Raw genomic sequence first — 20,400 nt, 5'->3', positions numbered from 1 at the left:
ATGCAATTTCAAACACAACACACACAAATAAAGTGGAAGAAATGTGTTACAATGAATAGTGCGCTATTTCCATATAAGAGCCATCCCACATGACAGTCAGTCATTCATGAATGGTGCCAGCCTCTGTTCATCTGTGTGAAGGAAAAATGGTCAAAAATAATTCTTCTTTTTATATATTATGATGTTTATTCTTACTTCCACCATGTACAATTTTAAACCTCCATGAACACTGGGTGATAACATTTCCTCTGTAGGCACTGATAGTTAAGGTCCTTCAGAAAAATGTATCAGCTGACACTGACATCCATGACCCCATAAACAAAACATGCTTTTTATTGTACAGATTATAAACGTAAAGCACTAGAATACAAAACTAAATATTGGAAATGTTTTATTCACAGTCTGACATGTACAGTAGACTATTTAAATGGTTATCAAAATGGCTTTATTGGCCATATAATGCAAAATTCACAAAATCTTCATATCATCCAAAAACTTTTCTAATTTATGCATAGGAAAAAGAAACAAAACATTAGAAAACAGAGACATAAATGAAGGTTTTTATTAGAAATGATTGGCAGTTGTGTGGTTCATGCCCATAACCCGCCCATGTCCCTTCTTATTTGAGCTAAATCACCCCAAAATCACTGTCCGTCAGCCTCTGGTAAGGGCAGCAGTGCTCTAGAGGAGTGTCTGTGGGGAAGAGCCTGTTGCTGAGGCTGAATGGGCTCAGCATCACAGTGCTCTATGAGAGAGGAAGGAGGCAGCAGGTGACCATATCTGGTCCCCTCTCTGGGAGGATCCAGAGGCGGAAAGAAATACCTGAAGCAACAAATAAATGGATGGAGACAAAGACGACAAATACATGGACGGGGAGAGGACGATGACAATGGAATACAGAGGGGACACACATCAAAGGAAGTAGGAAAGGAGGCATTAAAAGGAGAACGGATGCATTTACGCTCTAGAAACACTCTCAAAAAGAGAGGACAGTGGCAGACAGCAGTGACAGGGGTTTAATTTTTAAAAGTGTAATGTTATTAAAGGAGGTGAACCCACTGATAAACATCAAGTTGGAATCAAGACAAAGTGGAAGCTGTGAAGAACAGAACCATGCAGGTTTCATCACAACACAGAGCCCTTCACCAGTCACACCGAAGTATTCAGCTGGGACATGACTCACTCACACATATCAAATGCATGAACACAAGGGCAAATGGTAGCTGGTGCAGAGGAGACATTAGTAATATGCAGGATGCTGGTATATCTTTGGAGAGGTCAGCTGCCGCAGGGGAGGGGCAATGGGAGCTCTCTTGCCAATCCTGCATGCAACAAGCAGTACAATACCACATTACTTCAACAACCCCAGTTCTCACTCACGTTTGTCGAACAGCAATTTTAAATCACAAGAAAAAACTTGTATGCAAGGTCATTTTACAAAATCAAATTTGGTTTTGTAAAATGACTTTGGTTACAAAACACAGACTGTCATACAGTACACAGATGTTGTGTTACTAAGGTTAGAGGTGAATCGAAAGTTGTGTCAAAAACTACAAACATGATTAATACTGAGGTCTTTTTAAGTTAGAGGTTAACAAAGGGACAGTTTCCCCCAAAATCAAATATACACATATTTCCTCTTACTTTTAGTGCTATTCATTAATTTAGACTGTTTTGGTGTTAGTTGCAGAGCACTACAGATAGAGGCCTTCAGTCGATGTAATGGACCTAGATGGCAGTCGTGTCATGTAGGACCCATTTTCTTGCATTTTTTTTTAGGGCTTTGAGCACCACAAGCTGAGCGTCATCTAGTTCCATTATACTGGAGAGAAGGCAGACATCTCTATGGCCAATATCTCCAACTGATAAATAGCACTACAGGTAAGAAGAAAAATATGTAGATTTGACTTTCGGGTGAACTGTGTCTTCAAGTTGAACATAAATACAGCCACATACCAACTCTTATAAAACCAGTGTTAGCTCAAAACAGTTTGTCCACTGGCATTTTTAACCCGTTTCACATAACATGAAGTGGTAACAGATGTTCATTTATAATACAGATTTTAAAGCAGTAATATTAGCTTAATTGTGACCTAATAGTAAATGACAAAACATGGTGTAATTGTAGCAGATGTAGAGAACAGTCAAAAAGTCTGCAAGCGGTTAGCCACTGAAAGCTACTCATCACACCAGACCAAGTAAGGCTGGAGCAAAAGCTGAGTGCACTGAATTGAGAGAGGGTGAGTTTTACTGCTTATGAATTCAACATTTCATTTGTGAAAGACAGATTGTTATCTCTTCTTTAAAAAGTTACACAGTCTGAATTTAAAGCCATAAATGTCGGTGGCTGTATTCATACCCATAATGCATGTATTTATACTATTTTCTGATGTTATTACAGCTGGTTAAAGAGGTTCATTCAAGCTGTCCTTCTGCTCAGCAAAGAGGTTGGCAGTACTTGCTCAAGGATACATTCAAATTACAAAGTGAAATATTCCGTAATATAAAAAATAAAAATAAAAAATGACTGAGCTTTAATTTAACTGCTCATCTCAAAATGGGAATGGTCACAAAGACGCTGGATGTTGAGATGTAGCTGAGTAAAGCTAATCAAATCTCTTTAATACTTAGAAAAAATGTTACCCAACAACACAATGGTCCTGCAGTATATCCCAAAATAATAATTTGAAATAATCGTCACATATCAAATTTAAATAAACAGTTTTATTTTAGTTTTGAATAGCAAGAATATGTTGAGCCCTAGCACTGACAATGCACAGTGGAAACATGACACTACTCTTGCATGCATCCGTACAAGTCAAGAGGAAATCACTTGTAAAAAACAAACAAACATCACAACACATCCCACTCCACAGGCTCCATACTGACAACCTGTATGCTGGAAGCCAAGCTCTTTGCATGAATGCAACATTTGGTCAGTGTGCGCCCAGAAGTTTGTCAGTGAGCAGCTGCAGTCCCAGTCAGTGTGAGGCACAATAAGTTGTCAGTTCTGACTGGCTCGGGTTGGGCTGGGTGAGTGGCGTCGGACGCACCACACCACCTACCTTCCTGCAGACATCCCGTTCAGGGCATTCTGTGACGTCTGAACGGAGGAGCCCACAACGGTGCTCATGGCTGTGGGCTGACCAGATGAGCCAGTGAGTGGGCTGCCGTCTCCTTTTAGGATGCCTGTGCACTTCCAGTTGTCCATGTAGTTAGCTGCAGAGGGATACAGGAGATCAAAGTAGTGCTGCTTGTAACATAACATGATCAACATTTGACGCAAAGTCCATCATTTCCTACGCACCTACGCAAAGTAGAAAGTAGATGGAAGAATTTGACCACAGCAGACCTTTCCACTGTAAAAGGTTACCTATTTAATTTCATTCTATCCTCAACTTTGTGTTTATCACCCGCGCACACAGCAGTTAAAAATAATATTCTAGCAGGTGTGTAGCAAAAGCTCTTAAATCCCACTGTGAACTACCTGCCCAGCACCAAAAAGCAGACAAAGCTAGCAACTAGCTGGTGATCAAAGTGAAACATCCAGCTGCTATAAAGCCAGATCATTTTCCTAGCTGTTGGTGGAGACAAGAGGAATGTTAAAAGGAGAGTAAATATCAGACTTACATTCATTAGCTAGACACACACACACACAACTCCAAATAAAAGCTAATGTTGATTTGTGTCTGCTTGGTGTGTAAATAGGCAAGTGTTTGCTAATACATCTGCCATATAAACTTCAACAACAGCAAGGTGTGTCTCTGTTGTGTTCATAACTTGTTTCCCTTGTCACCAAATAGCCAAGAGAAATCAATTATTGAAAATCTCATAATGCAATTTATTACCAGTTGACTTGTATGCACATGTACATAGCAAAAGTAGTCTTTTTTGCTTATGTAATGCTTCCTCCAAAGGCTGTTAAGCAGAAGGGATTCTATAGTTTTTCTTATGCTAATATGTACTATTCAGGAGGACACACAAATCCAGAATAAAGCTAAAATGGTGCGCTGGGTGCAGCTACACCCACAAAGTATCTGTTACAACATGAATGAGCTGCAAACCTGTCTCAATATGCTTCTAAAACACAAAAAAAAGTTTGCAGATCAACTCGACAATAACAGAAAAATGTGTCAATATGCTTTGAAAATACTTCTAGTGAGCAATTGAAATCTGACAGAAATATGATGAAGCCATGACACAACCGCAATTTGGGGAAACAGCCATCATAGCTTCCCAGTTCTCTACACTCTCATGTCACAAACTACATGAAATGACTGTATCTATGAGGAAGGGAGAGATCAATCCTTTGACACAAGCTACTCATTTACTATCAAATCCTTTTAAAAAACTGTATTGATAACAGTTCTATAAATACAAAATATGAGTTGCTGCATAACTTCCAAACATTTTTAGTACTGTGTAATGTTTGGGCCACAACAGCCCAGACATGTTTAGCTGGCCTGTGCCATACAACTGTGGAAAACTATGTCATATCAGGACCTAGTGCACAGTTGCAAACTTCAGAACTTAGCATGGTGTGATGCTTTTAACAAAAAGTATCAGTATCATATTGAAATAAAAAAGTTTGGTATGACCCATCCCCAGTAAAAATATCTGTTGTTGGGGGGCAATGACAACCTCTGAAGTGCATACATTTGGTTTGAGTCATTTGATATAAATTGTATTTCCATCAAAATGAGGTATGAAGTGTATGGAAAGGAAAATCAAAGCAGCAAAACTACATCAGTTGACTGAAACATTGCTGCTGCACATCACTACACAGATGCACTGAGTGACTGTAGCACCACCAACAGTCAGTCAAAAGAGGGTTTTCTGGAACTGGCATCAATCAATCTAACCTCTGTGAAAGTTCGTGAGCTCTGTTTATGAAATTAGACCGCCTTTTCTGTCATTCTTAAATTAACTGATGCCAACAACACATCAGCCAAAATCACTAAATACCTGTCACTGTTTATTCAAAGTAGCATTTTAAACATTACACAAAAACAGCTTTCAGCAAAGCCATAATAATGAAGGAAGAAAGAGAAGCCGTCAGCAACAGAAGCTAACAATAACCTCCCACCTTTCCAGAGGCGCACACAGCCATCATCCCCAGAAGAGGCCAGCAGGGTGCTAGTGATGTTCCAGCTCACACGCCACACCTGGGAGTTATGGTTGTCAAACTGAGCCACAATCTGCACCTCCAACTTGGTGGGTCCTGTAGAGGTGCTCTCCTTCCTGTCAGATGGATCCAAGTAACAGAAAATTAATTTACACAGTAGTAGGTTCTCATTTCCCATTAAAAATTGGCAAATGTACAGGTGTATGAATTCATTTAAATGTGAAATGCAGGATTTCAGTGACTACACTAAACTCTGTGTACTGAGTCGTGCATTTAACAACTATGACAAACTGTAACACTGTACAAAGTGTTACCTCATAGGAACAAGCTTGAAGATTCTGACATCTTTCGTAGCAATGGCCAGCACGTGGAATGATCTCCCCAGGTTTGGAGCAAATGCGATGTCATGGACTGCATCAGTGACGGTCATCAGCGTCTCTGCTTTAGCATACTTCCTTTAGAACATTGGTGCAAACAAAATTTTAACAATATTAAAAACTACTTGGAATTCTGTTTCGTTTATATTGGCATGTTTTTATTAGAAAAGTGACACACACAACATTTCAGTAATACCCACCTTGTGTTTTCATTATACTCATAGATCTGAACTTTCCCACCATATGTGACGTTACTGTCGTCGCTTCCCACTGCAAACATTGGCGGGTGGGCACGAGAGCTGGGTGAGAGGGAGAAAAAACACAAGATCACCCCGAAAGATCCTCAAACCAAAGTTGAGCAGCAGCAAACCTTGCACTTACAAAAAGGTCAGTTACAGAATGTCTTGAATTTGACACTGGTCTGCCAGAATGTTTGAAACAACCCAGAGTACTGAATGTTACCTATTTGACCAACTGTATCATTTTTTTTGATTCAGTCACTCCTTCAAACTCAAGCTGATGTTCGAGCGCTGCTTGGACGGAGACAGATTTTGTGTCAGCTTGTCTTTGCATTGCAATGGGAAGGGGCCGAAAATTAGTTCATCCACCCAGGTGTTTTATTTCTATCACTTCCAATTGTTGCTGTAGCCAATAAATACTTGTGACTACTGCAGAGTCATTTGTCCTGGGAATTAATGCCGATTGTAACCTTTGACATTAATTACAGAAGCCAGATGGTAGTGGGTGTTAGTAGGTTTTTTGCCCAGCAGGAACGGGGCCATGACAGTAAGCAATGACAGTGTGACAGTGAGCCAGGATGCTCGATACCAGCCACCTAAAACTGAAGGAGCTAAATGGAATTCAGTCATTAGTACTTGTATAATTTACACCTGTGCTTATTGTCTTCTATGAAAAAGGCCTGTTGTTGAGTATCAGAAGAAGTGAATGAGACTGTGTGGAGTCATTTTCAGTGGCATGTAGGTTGGGAAGATAATTGTTTTGAGGAAGGGAAATGATTACTCAGTTACAGTCCTATGAGAACTGTAAAAATGTACATATCATTGACTTATCCTGTAAATGATCTATAAGCTTTGCTTTTTATTTTAACTTTCTTATGTCTCTTCCTTATTTCCCCTCTTTATGAGTTGTGTGGTGTTTAAGTTTGTATGTATATTTTGTTAAACTGAGGAAAAAGTAATAGAAACTCTCAATAGCTACAAATAAAACAAAAAACAAACAAAAAAAAACTAAAATCACTTCATTTATCATTTCAGGTCCTGTATGATATTCCAATAGGGACATGTGTGGTTGGGTTTAGTGAAATTACTCTTATTAAAATATTTTACATTGTACCATTCAGTCTAATCTCAAACATCACTCTAATATCCTACTGTATTATCATAAAGGAAAACTTCTTTATACACAGATGTGTTTCTGTTATTTAGTGTCCCCTTGTTGACATAAATTGGGTGAACTAAATAATAGAAACAACCATCAACATTACGCAATAAATTTCGGATAAACTGGACAAGATGCCCTGGGAGGAAGTGAAGAAGGAGATGGTGAATGAGAAGGGCTTGTCACAGGAGGCTGCCGACCAGACTGGGGAGTACGTCAGTATGCAGGGTGGAATGGCCTTGGCAGAGTGCCACCTTCAAGATCCGAAAATGTCTCAGAGTAAGCAGGCCTGTGCTGGTCTGTCCGACATAAAGCTGCTCTTTTTATTTATCCATTAATAACATAATGTTTATAAAGGTGGGATTTATTGCAGTAGCGTCTATTAGACTGCATTAGTTTTAGCTAGGTGTACCTAATAAACTGGAAACAGAGTGTCTTTTCAAAAATTAAATTTATTATATTTTTCTGTACTATAAGTCAAAGTATCTGTAGAAAAAAAATGAAAGGGATTGTATGTCCTGTCTAGATGACAATGTGTTATAGTTACAACTGGACAAAGAATGAACTTGTGTTTTCACTAACTAAAGGTAGGCAATAATTAGAAAATAATCTGTTTTGTTTTATTTTAATGAATTCAACACAAACAGAAGTGCTTAAATCGTTAAAGACAGAGTGCTGAAAAATTAAAAAGGGACACACTCAATTAGGGAAAAAATAAAACAGAATTTGGAAAAAAACAGATATCCTACCTTGAGGGGTTCCAAGAGATGCAGCTGCAGCTAAGTTTGCAAGAGATTTCGTGCTGAAGGGACCACTGACTCAGGTTCATCACATCAGGAGCCTCATAGATCCTCACCACTCCATCCGCAGAGCAGGTGGTCAACATTAGACCCATGTGTTTAGGTGCAAACTTCACATCAGTCACTGACGTTCTACTGTCCACGAGTGTGGTTCTCTTTATCTAAAACAGAACACCACAAAATAACAGGGTCAGATCTTGTATAAAACAGAAGACTGTAGCAAAGTGACTTTCTGCAGTACAGGAGCTCCTGAACTGGAGAGGTGCAGAGTCTATGATTAAGAAATAAATGAGTGCAATGTCTGATGTCTGCTAGTTTGGAAGGATGCTAGAATTGTACTAACCCAGTGGCTCAATCCTCTCTGCTTGTCATTGGACTCCCCTACAATCTCTTCCCAGACGGCTGCTGTCCTGTCGAAGGAGCAGGAGGCCAGAACCTGACCGAATTCTGGATGAGCCCAGGTCACTCTCCAAACTGATCCACTGTGTGTCTGCACAAGAGAAATGAGCATCTGGCAAATTAATAAGCCCCAATACTAGTTTAAGCCAGATTTTGGGCTGCTTCCACATCAATGACTGTATGAGTCCACAAGAGACACAGAATACGACATAAATAGTAGAGTCAACCATACAGATGTGTTGTTTGCCAGCATGCTGGCTGATAATTAATATTTTACTAGGGAAGCTTTTAGTGGTTAAAACTAATCAAGCAGCAGGTGGCTCACCTTCCAGCTGGCTGTGCAGTGCCACTCTCCATTCTCACTTTTGTCCCAAACCTGAGACAAAAAGACACGTTAAATACGCAGAAATATTGCTGATATGAAAGCTGCTATGTAGGCTACACTGCTATGCAGGCTAGCTGGTAGCACAGCTTTGTACTTCAAGGGCCCGAATCGGTTTACAACTGAAAGTTAATGTTAAATTACACCTTCTAAATCTCAGAAGTACTATACTCTCTACAAACTGTGCTACACAGTTTACCTGCAGCTAACGTTACCCTAGCTTGTACGCTACAGGGACTGTGGCTAGCAAAGTAGCTAAATTCATTAAGGTAAAGCTGATTTCGATAGTCAGACTTAGCAGCATATTTAAGAAATGACCTAAAGTTACGACGGTCTACTACTGGTGGAAAAACGAGAGTCAATAAATCAAGTAAAGGGAGCTAAGGGTGTTGATAATGTTGGTGATATTAACAGCTAGCTGTGACAGCTAACGCTAACATTAGCAAACTGGTGAATACTTCATGTTAGCCTCCGTTACCTTTACACTTTGGTCACTGGAACATGTTGCCATTCTCCGGCCGTGGAAATCGTAAGACACATCGTGTATTAGATCTTTATGGTCTGCTGCGATACTGCGCGCTACAAACATGATTTCACCCAGGCTACACCTGCAACACTAGCTTGACTGCTTGCCCAGCAGGCCTGTCATGTGTCTACTTCTGTGTGTGTATGTTTGGCGGTTCCTCGTAGTGTGCGTAGTGTGCGTGCACCTGAGTTCACCACGGAGGGGCGCATTCACACCAATTTTAGGTCAGTCATGTTTTAGGGTACTTTATAATAACGTGTATGTTAAAACTAGTTATGTCGAACTAGAGGCAAAATAATGTGATTTTTAAAACGTATGTAAAAACCCACGACGTTTCCTGACATAAAAAAAAATCGCAAACTACAGTAAGTGACATCTTGTTACGTGTTTGCTCAAATGCCCTCCTCTTGTCACCGGGGTTGCCAGGTTTGGTAAAATATTGACTTTAACACTAAAATACTAAAATAGAACACTTTAAAACAAGAGAAGTGTAAACAAAAACTTTTGTAAAACGTTTATTTTGTATTGTATGCTATTTTAGTTATTATTCTAATCTTTCCTTTTCTACAATGTGAAACAATAAATAAATATTAAAAATAATTTTGGTCAGGTTAAACTAGCCTAAAAATTAAAATACAACTTATTGCAAGGGTCAGTGTTGATATATGTCGATATGTAAAATAAAACATCCACACAGCAGTATGTAACTCGATTTTTTTTTAAATAATAATAATTTTGTGGTAGGTTGGCAAAAACCGGAACTGGCAACCCGACATGCATGCAGTATTGTGCAGGAGCAGCAGACTCCCCGCAGGGATCCCCAGGGTTACACACACTGCTGTTTAGATGGCTGACAGAAAGGAGTAACTTAGTGAACGGTGTTGCAAACACTCTGTGATCATCCAGCAAGTGTCTCGGGGTACTAATTACGACACAATGGAGCAAGAATTTGAAGACATTGATTCGTCCGGGAGATGGCAAAACCTTTACAATGTAAGTCGGGACACTGGGCCTCTCGTGTTTCTATGACGATCGCTTGCTAACTTACTTGGCAAGCTAATTTGATGGCTAGCCCGTTAGACACCTTTCCCCGTATTTCGTTTACTTTTAGTCCTCTGTGTGAGTCATGTAATTGTGTTCACTTATAGACCTTATCGCATTGTGTAGAGGTTATATAAAGTGCTATGCCCTTAGTGAAGACGAATGAGAAACTAGCATTTCGCGCTAGTAGTGGCTGACTTCCGTAGCTAGAGAGCTGGCAGCTAGAAAACGTGCAGCGGCAGAGTCTTCATAGTTGGGCTCAGTTAGCTAATGCTGGATGACGCTAGCAGACGTCAGCTGCAGTTTCTGAGAACTCATCAGGACTTCCAGAGAAAAGCGCATGTGTTTTACCACCAGCTGGCTCAGAGAGACCAGCATTTACTTTATAATAATTCTGTTCCGGTTTAACTGTAGCTATGAGCCGTAATATGTAGGTACAAACCGGAGGATAACATGTAATTGGAGATGTTTTGGAGCTAATAGCTAGCTTGTTTGGAAGTTACAGAGAAACTGTCAAACTTTAACTACTAGTGTTACATCATAAACAATCAGTTTGTTAATGGAAGAAGATTATGAGTCTTGTCATAGTAGATAGATTTAGCTGGATAAATTGTTCCTGGCTTGTGAAGGGAAAATATGTCTTGTAGTTGATAGAGAAATCATTTTTAGAACTTTTATCCCCTTTGTTTTCCTGAAAACTAAAGAAATGAAAGCTCCACAACTATTCAGAGTGTAAATATTATATCTTAGAAGTGAAATTGTTAAAAGTCTAAACTATTCTTGTTCTTGTAAAAGTTTAGTTGGCTTTTATGTTGCTTTTAACAGCAAAATAGTTTATGTTTAACCATCACTTCCGAAGAAAGAGATGAGAAACATATACTCCAATTGTGGCTTGAAGATGATATTTGTCTGCACCTCACACACACACCACGAAAAACATGTGTAGTAAAAAAAATTCACTCAACTGAGTCATTTAACAGACGATGATCAGAACAAAGCACTATATGTCAGTTATAGATGGCAGTTCCAGCGAATCTAGTGCAAAACACAGACCCTTTATCAGTATGTGTGGTATTTGCATGAATGTTGTCAGTATTACTTGGCGCCGCTTTAGTCAGGCAGGAGGTGTATGTCATATATATCCACCAGTTTGTCTCACACTGTGTCTCCCATTGCTGTTAACTCTTAGTCAACATAATGTGATACTTCTAACATCCTATTTGTCTTTTTGTCTCCAACAGGAAATCCGCAACCAAGCCAGTGAATATCCCTACAAAGTGGCAAAACTTCCAGTGAATCGGAACTTGAACCGCTACAGAGATGTGAGCCCATGTGAGTCCTATGACAAATAAGACTGTTGATGAACATTTGAATTATTGCCAATTGCATCTTTGTGATTTGTAATTGCTCTGTCTCTCGTTTGGTTTCAGATGATCACAGTCGGGTAAAACTTGAAAACTCTGAAAATGACTACATCAATGCAAGTCTAGTCATGGTGGAAGAAGCCCAAAGAGCTTACATTCTTTCTCAGGTACAGCAGAGCACAAGCAGTGTCAGTATCTGCACCATGATACAGGATTTCACTCTGATGTTTTGGAGCTTTTGATAATGTCAGGATCCTTTCTTCTATGTACATTTCTTTCTTTTTGCTTCCACAGGGGCCTTTGAGGAATACCTGTGGTCATTTCTGGCTGATGATTTGGGAGCAGTGTTCCAAAGCTGTTATAATGCTCAACAGAGTCATTGAAAAGGGATCTGTGAGTAGTGTACACCACAACACTTGCTGATCACTGATTTCCATGCTGTCTGTTTTAAGGTGTCATATCTTGATAGTATTAGCTGCCACACACAGGGCACTTTGTATACATTGTCTATATTAGTTTGGCTTTATCTGTCATTCTTTCATCCACTGAGACAGAATTTGTCTGTATTTAAATGTTATATGAATTTGCTGACAAAGTTACATTTTATACTTACATTAATGTTTTTGTTTATGTGGTAAAAAAAAATAATTTTGTTGTTAGGCAACCTACTAAAAGGTGCTGATAGGCTGGAAATGTATGAGCTTCTAGTTTCACTCAGATTAATGCATTCAAGGGAAAACTGTGTCACACATTTTTTTTTAGAAAAAATAACACATGAACTTGCTTATCCTGGTCATCTATTGCTCCTCTATGAAGATTTTACAACAAGAGCACTACATCATTGAACTTAACCTCAGTAACTTTTTCACAAGATTCTTTTAAGCCGCAAATGATCACTTCAGACATGTTAGAAAGGCTCTGCTTTGGATATGGATTTGTGTCCAATATAGTTTTTCCACACAAAAATGGAACTTCCCAAATAGGAAGCAACAATCCAAGTAGACAACCAAGAGAACCAAGACTTGTTTATGTTCTTGTGACTCCGGGGAGGCACAAGAACATAAACAAGTCTTGGTTCTCAAGGAGGAGAAACTGGTGGAGTTGTGGAGTGAACAAGAGTCTGTTAAATTCAGCGTGTACCTAATCCACCAACCAGCATTTACTTTAGTGAGAAATCTTAATTTTTGAAATGGGTCGCCTCTCATTCCCATGCTCTCCTCCCACTAAAATAACATACCTAACCAACAGAGGTTGTTGTGAATTGAGAGGACAAAATCCAAAATGTGAAGTTTGTAGGCAAATACAGTTTATCTTTATGGATTATAATGATGCTGAATTGACAATTGACCCCGCAAGATCCCGAGTCTTTCCAAAATTATACAGTGTGTGACTAAAAACTTACATTGTCTTTAGATGTGAGAGGGTGTCAGACTTAAGTCTTTTAAGCGTTTTTCAGAGTCCTCTAGTGTATGGTAAGCATTAGTTGCATATTCCAAAACTAGTTGAGATGTTACAAAATCCTCCTCATACATTCAAGTGTTAATCCCTTCAGCAGATAAATGGGAAAGTAAACACAGCATTCTATAAAAGAAAGCTCAAACATCAGGTGAAAGAACAGTAAGATATTTAACACATTTTTAAGTGGAACTTGCCCCAAGACTTTTATACATTCTGGTGAGAGTAGAGGGTTAAAGTCAGCTACATATTTTGCAATGCTTTGTGGGATCGGCTCATTTATGACTTGTGGAAACAAGCTGCCAAGTCCTTTCAAGTTTCGTATCACAGTGCTGTTGATGATAACGACCCTGAGGGTAAGTAACATAATCAAAAGTGTTGTTTGTACACAGCACATTCCGTCACATTGGTAAGTGGTATTTCTTGGTAAAGATGGATTCCCTGTTCCATGATTTCATGGAACAGTTCTGTGATCGCCCACTGATGTATCCTCAATCAATGTGCATTTATCCTGCAAGACTTCAGCCAGCTCATTCTTCAGCAGCCTGGGACACATGGCTTCCTGTCAAAGACTAATTTTCTTTGTTTCTTTTTTCTGTCTTAACAGGAAAAGTGTGCACAGTACTGGCCCACTACAGAAGAGATACAGATGTCTTTCACAGACACAGGGTTTGTTGTCAGGCTACTTTCAGAGGAGGACCAATCCTACTTTACAATCCGAGTGCTAGAACTGCAAAACACAACGGTGAGCATGAGATGCACACTGTTAGATGATCTTTCTGTTTTTTTAAATGCAGAGTTGTGCGATTTCAGTCATATTTTGTGAGGTGAATTTGTTCCTTCCCTTGCTTTGCTTGCGTTACCTAATCCAGACTTCATTTGTGGGGCAGCTACTGTCTCTGAGCCTGTCTTGACTTGTATTATCTTGAGTGTTCATAACTATCGTGAGAACCAGCGTCTGAGTCTGGAGATGATAAATGCCTGGATTTCATGGGTTGTGTGATGTTTTACTTGTGGAAGATCAGCCCAGTCATGCAGAACTGCATCTATACAATACTCATTACATGTTTTCTGTGGCAGACGGGGGAGTCGAGGGAGATCTACCACTTTCACTACACCACGTGGCCTGACTTTGGTGTCCCAGAATCTCCGGCCTCCTTCCTCAACTTCCTATTAAAGGTTCGGGAGTCGGGCTCATTGGGACCGGAGCACGGGCCTTCGGTGGTGCACTGCAGCGCTGGGATCGGACGCTCAGGGACCCTCGCCTTGGTGGACACCTGCCTGGTCCTGGTGAGAACAGGGAGGGGGGAATGTCACCAAATGCAGTCAGTGTTAGAGGGAAGTGTTTCCCTTCTGTTAAAGTTGAATGCAAAGAGTTAAAATATTACTCAAGAGATTCAAGCTTTGGCAAGAGAGTAAGATGAGATGTTCATTTTATGATTATACTTGGTGAGAGCAGCAAAGGGAGAAGTGTGGCATGTTGGTGTTATGGTTAAATGCATAGATCATTTTTCATGCATTAAGAAGAAAAGTCCAGGTTTCCACAGTTATGAAATTCCAGGGAAAGTTATGAGATTACCAAAACTGATTTGCAGGCCTGTAAATGGTTTGGAATTAACAGAATATTTTTGAAAAGTTTTGAATATGCACTGTGTTTTGTATTATTTAAAATATGCTCATAAAAATCCCCAGAACATGTCTTGCGTTAGGTGAAATATGTTCCTTGCATCACTGGTGTCAGTTACTAATGATGGATAGCTAACGTAAGCTTGAGTGGAAGGCTGAGGCAGTACAGTCGTACAGTATAGCAGCATCAGACTGTCATCTCCAGCGACAGTCTCAGCCTGTGGATCAGACAGTTAGCTAAAAAGTTGCGTATGTACAGATAACACTTAGCCTAAGCATATCTGGTAGTAACTGTAATGTGGTTACTGAATTTAGGAATAGCATTACATTGCATTGATGCACGTACAGCATTTTAAAGTCGATTGCTGCTCCAAGAAGCGGCATGAGGCTTTCCAAGTTTGATTTAAATCGTATTGATTATTAGAATAGAATAAGGAGCATGTCTAAATCATATGGGACATGTGTAGATATCAAGATAACAGTTGATAGTGAGCCTACTTAGATCCACACCATTGCACAAAATGACACACAGACCAACCCAGAATGCGACCTGAGTTGATATCCTTTGGATTCAGTCCTAATTGTGTCTCCGGTATCATGATCCCTGAGAACTTGTGAAAACCCCTCAACTTCTCCTACATACATGATTACAGACATGATATTAGCCTAGGTTAATGTCATGTTCAAGCTACAGTTAGTAACTTATATAAACAATAACATTTTTGATATTTGCTGAAATTGTCACTATATTCATACAGCACCAAATGAGAGAGATTCTGTGAAAAACATCATACTCCTCTGCCTACTCTATTGCCTTGTAGCATTTCTAACGGCCTTACTGCGTATGAATGAAAACAACCAATCAGAGCTGAGGATTCCCTAACACAGCTGTCAGTTATATCGAGCACTGTGTCCGTCTGTCTGTTACTGCATTGCTTATGTCTCACCTCAAATGTTCATTTTAGTGTACTGTTTAGCTGTAAAATGAGAAAGTTTGTGACCTGTCTGCCATGTTGAATATATTTAAGCAGAGTACCAAGCGCTACCCACCAGCTGGACAAACTTTCTCATTTAACAGCTAAATACATAATAATACATAATACATAAATACATAAAAATATGTTTGACAGTTAGACCACAGTTAACGGAGCAATTGACATTATTGACAGTAGCGTGAGAGACTCTCCAGCTTTGCTTGGTTGTTGCTGCTGCAGGTCTGATTCTAACAAATGCCATTAGAGGCAGTAGGAGGGGAGGAGGCAGAAGGGACATTATGTTTTTTTACAGACTGTCTCATGTACCTCTTTCAGAACATTGTGACATTTTTGGCAAATATAACACAAAGTGATTTTGAACTGTAGCTTTAACCTGTCTGAACATTTCAGTATTTAGTGAAAACATAAGCTTAACTTTCATCTGTATTCTAAACATGTTAATCTGTTGTGTAGATGGACAGGAGGAAGAACCCGTCATCAGTGGACATACAGAAGGTGCTACTGGACATGAGGGAATACCGCATGGGTCTGATCCAGACCCCCGACCAGCTCCGCTTCTCCTACATGGCTGTCATTGAGGGCGCCAAGCTCCTCCAGACAGTCCACTCAGCAGCCCAGGTAGCTCAGTCACACTGTGTAACACTGTGCTTGTAAAATGTCTCGGGCTCATGCTCAGGCTTTTTTGAGATTTACACCGTGTTGGGGAGCTCCCGTGAAACTCTGTCATCTGAGACTAGACAGGTGACTGCCTAACTCTGCAACTTGATTCCATAAAATACAGGCTGTTGCTGAAACCATTGTGCGGTCTGTAGTATACAGATTTAGTTAACTGGCTAAATTAGGCATTGTTGCAGTTCCAAGCTTTATTTTAAAATCCATTATCAGGAGCAGGTAGAGGTGTCACGAGACACATTTTATGCCTCTAATATCATCAGCCTAATCCATGCTCGATGCAACTGAGAAATCAGCTGACCCATCTGGTATTAATATTGTTTCCTCACACCTTTACCTGCTTCTCTTGAAAGTTTGAAAGTAAAACTGATAGCTTGAAACTCCAACGATGCATCTGTCCGTTTTTGGAATTATCTTGCAGCATCAAAGTAAATTTTAGGACAAAATTCTAAGTCCACAACTGTGACAAAAAAAGCGATCTGCTACTTGAATATTGTTGCAATGTATTTGCCATCGAAAATCTGCCTTTGAGACAGCCCACATAAAGCACAACAAAGAAACTCAAACAGTTGCCAAAGATTGGAAGTTAAAAATTCTACAAAGAGTAATGTAATGTAATGTAAGAGAAGCCATTTTAACAGTCTGCATTTGTATTTAATATTTTTTGCTGCATTTATGTAAATCTAGATTAGCTATTCTTAAATCTTTAGTCTGTAAACCAGAATTGTATAAACCCAAAGGCGACTTTGGTCATCTAGAGATTCACTCTTCACAAGTGTAGAATAAATGCCTTGCCTCTTGGGCAGTCCAAAGTATTTCCCATAGCTTGCCTCTGTCATAAGGTAGTGTCTTTGTGTGTTGTCCCCTGCAGCAGAAGAAGCAGAAGGTAATGTTCAGAGATGGCTTGGAGCCAGATCTGCCCCCTCCACCACCTCCACCCAGACCTCATCTTAACGACAGCAGGCCCAACGGTCAGCCAGGACCCTGTCCGGAGCCACAGGTTGCCTCAGGAGACCACCCGCTGGCAGGAGAGTCGGACAGCCAAGACCACAACATGGCAGAGAGCTTAGGGCAGTAAGTAACAGCTCAGGGCTTCTTAAAGTGAATTTTGTCAGGTTTATTGTGGAAGAGAAATTAAAATGTATTCATTGTACTTTGGACTCCACAGTGTTAAAGTTTTCAAGCTGTTTCCATCAGTGCAGTAAAATGTCACCTTTTAGACCTCAGTGAAACTAATGTGTAACCCTCCTACTGTTTTGTTTGTCACTGTTATATAACAATTTTTAAATTCTCTGTCACACAAGTGGGACTGTCTCTGCGATCAGCCGCATTTCAACCCAGAGTTCCAGGGGCAACTTTTCAATGACCTAAAAGATTCCTTCAGCCCAATTGTTATCTGAATTTCCATCCTGCTCCCAAGACCAGAGCAGATTAGGCAAGTTAGCGCAATGACGTAAGAAAAAGCAACATGACGGGACGAGGGCTGCTGGTGGTCACAGGGGTGAACACACTCTGCAGCCTGCAGTTCAGTGCACCCGCCCATCTCATCTAAAAAACATATTGGAAAAAAAAAATCCACCTTAGGTTTTGTCTTACTGCTCTGTGTGCTCCGTTGTGCTCTGTTGTGTCACTGCAAGTTGGATGTATAATGAAATGCAGAGGAGGGAAATGAAACTAAGAGCTTCTGTCAGTAAATCATCTGTTGAGTGTTTAATGGTTTTCATTTGTGCTTTAAAACATAACCGCAGTCAAACAGTCAGAATATAACATTTTATTTCGCTCACTCATTGACCTTCTCACAGCACTGCAGCGCCATCTCTCTCTCAATTCGTGATCTCTCCCTCTTGTTCTATCTGTCTTTCTTAAAATCAGTCAAGAAGCAGACAGCAAAGCCTAACATGCTGTGGGAGTTTGACTAATCAGCGACGATCATCCCTGCAAACGTCAGCCCGAAAGTTCTTCTTCTTTCTGAAAGTACTAACCCCCTGATCAGGGACTTTTGGGGGTCAAAGAATGTCCCAGAACTTAATTTAGATCTCTGGTCCCAGAGGTTGAAATGCACTGAGTTCATCAGAAGGTTCCTAGTCCATTAGGAAAGTTTCTGTGGTCGAAAAAGAGGATATGATGAGATTTCCATATTGTTTGCTGACTACTTACTGTTAACTGACTCTTATTTCAGTGTAAGAAAGCGACACCGTGAGGAGAGGATTGCCAGCACCTCGCAGAAGGTCCAGCTGATGAAACAGAGACTGACTGACTCGGAGAGGAAACGAGACAAATGGCTGTACTGGAAACCCATTCTGCTCAACGTCGGTGCTGGGGCGGCTTTGGCTGTCGGCCTGCTGGTGTGTTGGATGTACTCCCAGTGAAAAACTCTGGGTCATTTAAAACTGACTCCTATTTTGCACCAGTACCTGGGAGTAGGTACTTCTCTAAGTAGATGTAGATGGTAATATGTGCGTAAGTGAGGGTATTTATTTCTTAAGGTCAAAATGTTGGAGCGTTAGATCAAATGATTGTGTGTATATTTTTCATTAAGATCTTAACAAAAATAGTAACATCTCAGGATCTTGGTGCCAGCACGATGATTTCATTTCCTTTCCTTCTTGTCACTGTTGATGAATGTACTGTATCATAGCAAATGGCTTTGAAAGAAATGTACTAAAGGTGCAGTACAAAGCAAAAAAAAAAAAAAAAAATCTGACAGGTTTGTTTTTGCATTCTTTATTTGTAATGGTCAGATGTGTGTTGGTCATCTGCTGACACGTTTTACATTTTGCATTTCAAAATGACTTGTGTTGACAGTCCATCATACCACAGATATGTAGGAAGACTCCAGAGGTCAGCTATGGGATTTTTTTGTTGTTCTGTAATGAAATTTGCATATCATGCATGCATTTCAAGGTTTTCCAGAGTACCACTTGTTCTTCCATTCACATTCAGCAGGGCATCCCAATATGGCCAGATATATATTTTTGTGTGACTGGACACTTCATAGGGAGCCGCCTTGCTGATGTTTCAAACTCTGCTAGAATGTTAACCTTTTTATTTTCTGTTAAACGAGCACCTTTTTTTCATAGGTTTTGGTCGGATCATACAAGCTGTCAGGTCCCTCACCGCTTACTGCGTGTATTTACCCACTGGATGGGTTTGTGTGTGTATTTTCAGGTTGTCCCACTGTTGTTTTTGAGGAAACCAAAGCAAAGCTGTCTGTTTTTGGAAGGCCAGGCAAGCTTTTAAATGACAAAACCCTATACTCCCATTATGTGGAATGTATTTTCCGTTGGATCTCTGACATAACCCACGACTGCATCACAAAATGATAGTCAAAGTAGGTTTGCATTGTGTACAACTTCTTAATTTGAACCCACAGAATCACCGAATTGGTTTTCAATTGACTGGGACCAATGTAAAGCTATAATAGTGCAATTTAGACGTTGAAGCAGAGGATATTTGGATTAAATTCTAATAAGGAGAGATGTTAGTATGTGCTTGTTTGCTGGTTGAGATAGCTTTTAACGTGCCTTGAAGTGAACTAAATGGCAAAAAGTGTGCTCCAAGGTTTCCTAGCATGATCAGTACAGAAAAAGGTTTATGTGAGCTTTTGTTTTCCACATAACATGAGTAACATGTTTGCACAGCATCAATTGGTTTGTAGTAACTGGAGGTGTGGTGCAGTAAATTTTATCAGAGTTCATTGTACACCAAATGTGTCATAAGCATGTACTGACTTTTGAGGTGACATATGTTGTGATTGGCGAGTTACCACTGTTGGATATGGCTTTTTACTTAGTTCTCATTTAACCCAGAAGAGACACGTTTGACCATAACATTCCATTCAGTCATTTTTTTTTTCCACATAAGATTTCAGGGGAGTTTTGTAAGCTGCTGAGCTGCAGTGAGAACATGATGGATGGCGTTTTGAAAAAAAGCAAACAAAACATGAAATACTTCTTAAAATAAAACATTCATCTTTTTTTACCAAATGCTCTTTGTCTGGCTGTGTTTTTGTCAGTAGAGCAGCTTTACTGTGTCCACCCACAGCTTTCCACAGCCCTGCACTGCTGTGCTCTGTTACAGTCATAATTTCATTCTGACCATGGGCTAAATCAATGCAGGCAGACTGGAGGCCTCTCACTGTGGATTCCAGGAATTGATTCAATATTTCAAGAAGAGGCCTTGCTCATATTGACTGCTGTAGTAATTTCATTTTCTCTTGTCTGTGGGATGGTATTGGCGT

At 40.0% G+C, this 20,400-nt stretch overlaps 2 protein-coding genes across 4 annotated transcripts; one reads left to right on the top strand and one right to left on the bottom strand.

Moving 5' to 3' along the window:
• Nucleotides 1-546: 546 nt before the first annotated feature.
• On the bottom strand, nt 547-9,287 carry seh1l (SEH1-like (S. cerevisiae)). Of its 2 annotated transcripts, none has more exons than XM_049583064.1 (9): nt 8,960-9,287; nt 8,425-8,475; nt 8,044-8,190; nt 7,650-7,861; nt 5,703-5,801; nt 5,440-5,580; nt 5,087-5,241; nt 3,066-3,219; nt 547-822 (listed from the first exon to the last, which is right to left on the bottom strand). In XM_049583064.1, the coding sequence occupies exons 1-9, from the start codon at nt 9,068-9,070 to the stop codon at nt 645-647; spliced, it is 1,248 nt and encodes a 415-aa protein (XP_049439021.1). In that variant the 5' UTR covers nt 9,071-9,287; the 3' UTR covers nt 547-644. The 2 variants fall into 2 exon arrangements, with proteins under 2 accessions (XP_049439021.1, XP_049439022.1); XM_049583065.1 differs by having other exon boundaries at nt 683-1,322; nt 8,960-9,286.
• Nucleotides 9,288-9,785: 498 nt separating this feature from the next.
• ptpn2a (protein tyrosine phosphatase non-receptor type 2a) lies at nt 9,786-20,146 on the top strand. Of its 2 annotated transcripts, none has more exons than XM_049583063.1 (9): nt 9,786-10,000; nt 11,290-11,380; nt 11,479-11,579; nt 11,707-11,805; nt 13,475-13,612; nt 13,948-14,157; nt 15,942-16,106; nt 17,035-17,234; nt 18,340-20,146. In XM_049583063.1, exons 1-9 carry the CDS (start codon nt 9,944-9,946, stop codon nt 18,527-18,529), a joined length of 1,251 nt encoding a protein of 416 aa, XP_049439020.1. In that variant the 5' UTR covers nt 9,786-9,943; the 3' UTR covers nt 18,530-20,146. The 2 variants fall into 2 exon arrangements, with proteins under 2 accessions (XP_049439020.1, XP_049439019.1); XM_049583062.1 differs by having other exon boundaries at nt 9,788-10,000; nt 17,032-17,234.
• The last annotated feature ends 254 nt before the right edge of the window (nt 20,147-20,400 follow it).

Source organism: Epinephelus fuscoguttatus, linkage group LG8, assembly GCF_011397635.1.
Source record: "Epinephelus fuscoguttatus linkage group LG8, E.fuscoguttatus.final_Chr_v1".
NCBI lineage: Eukaryota > Metazoa > Chordata > Actinopteri > Perciformes > Serranidae > Epinephelus > Epinephelus fuscoguttatus.
This window is presented reverse-complemented; position numbering and strand designations above follow the sequence as displayed.

Coding starts and splice junctions, on each gene's coding strand:
- seh1l (XM_049583064.1), bottom strand. CDS start 9,070: ATGTTTGTAGCGCGCAGTATCGCAGCAGACCATAAAGATCTAATACAC. Junction 8,191..8,424: donor ACTGCACAGCCAGCTGGAAG/GTGAGCCACCTG, acceptor TCTCTTGTGCAG/ACACACAGTGGATCAGTTTG. Junction 5,242..5,439: donor TTCAAGCTTGTTCCTATGAG/GTAACACTTTGT, acceptor TCCATCTGACAG/GAAGGAGAGCACCTCTACAG.
- ptpn2a (XM_049583062.1), top strand. CDS start 9,944: ATGGAGCAAGAATTTGAAGACATTGATTCGTCCGGGAGATGGCAAAAC. Junction 10,001..11,289: donor GATGGCAAAACCTTTACAAT/GTAAGTCGGGAC, acceptor TGTCTCCAACAG/GAAATCCGCAACCAAGCCAG. Junction 14,158..15,941: donor TGGACACCTGCCTGGTCCTG/GTGAGAACAGGG, acceptor TCTGTTGTGTAG/ATGGACAGGAGGAAGAACCC.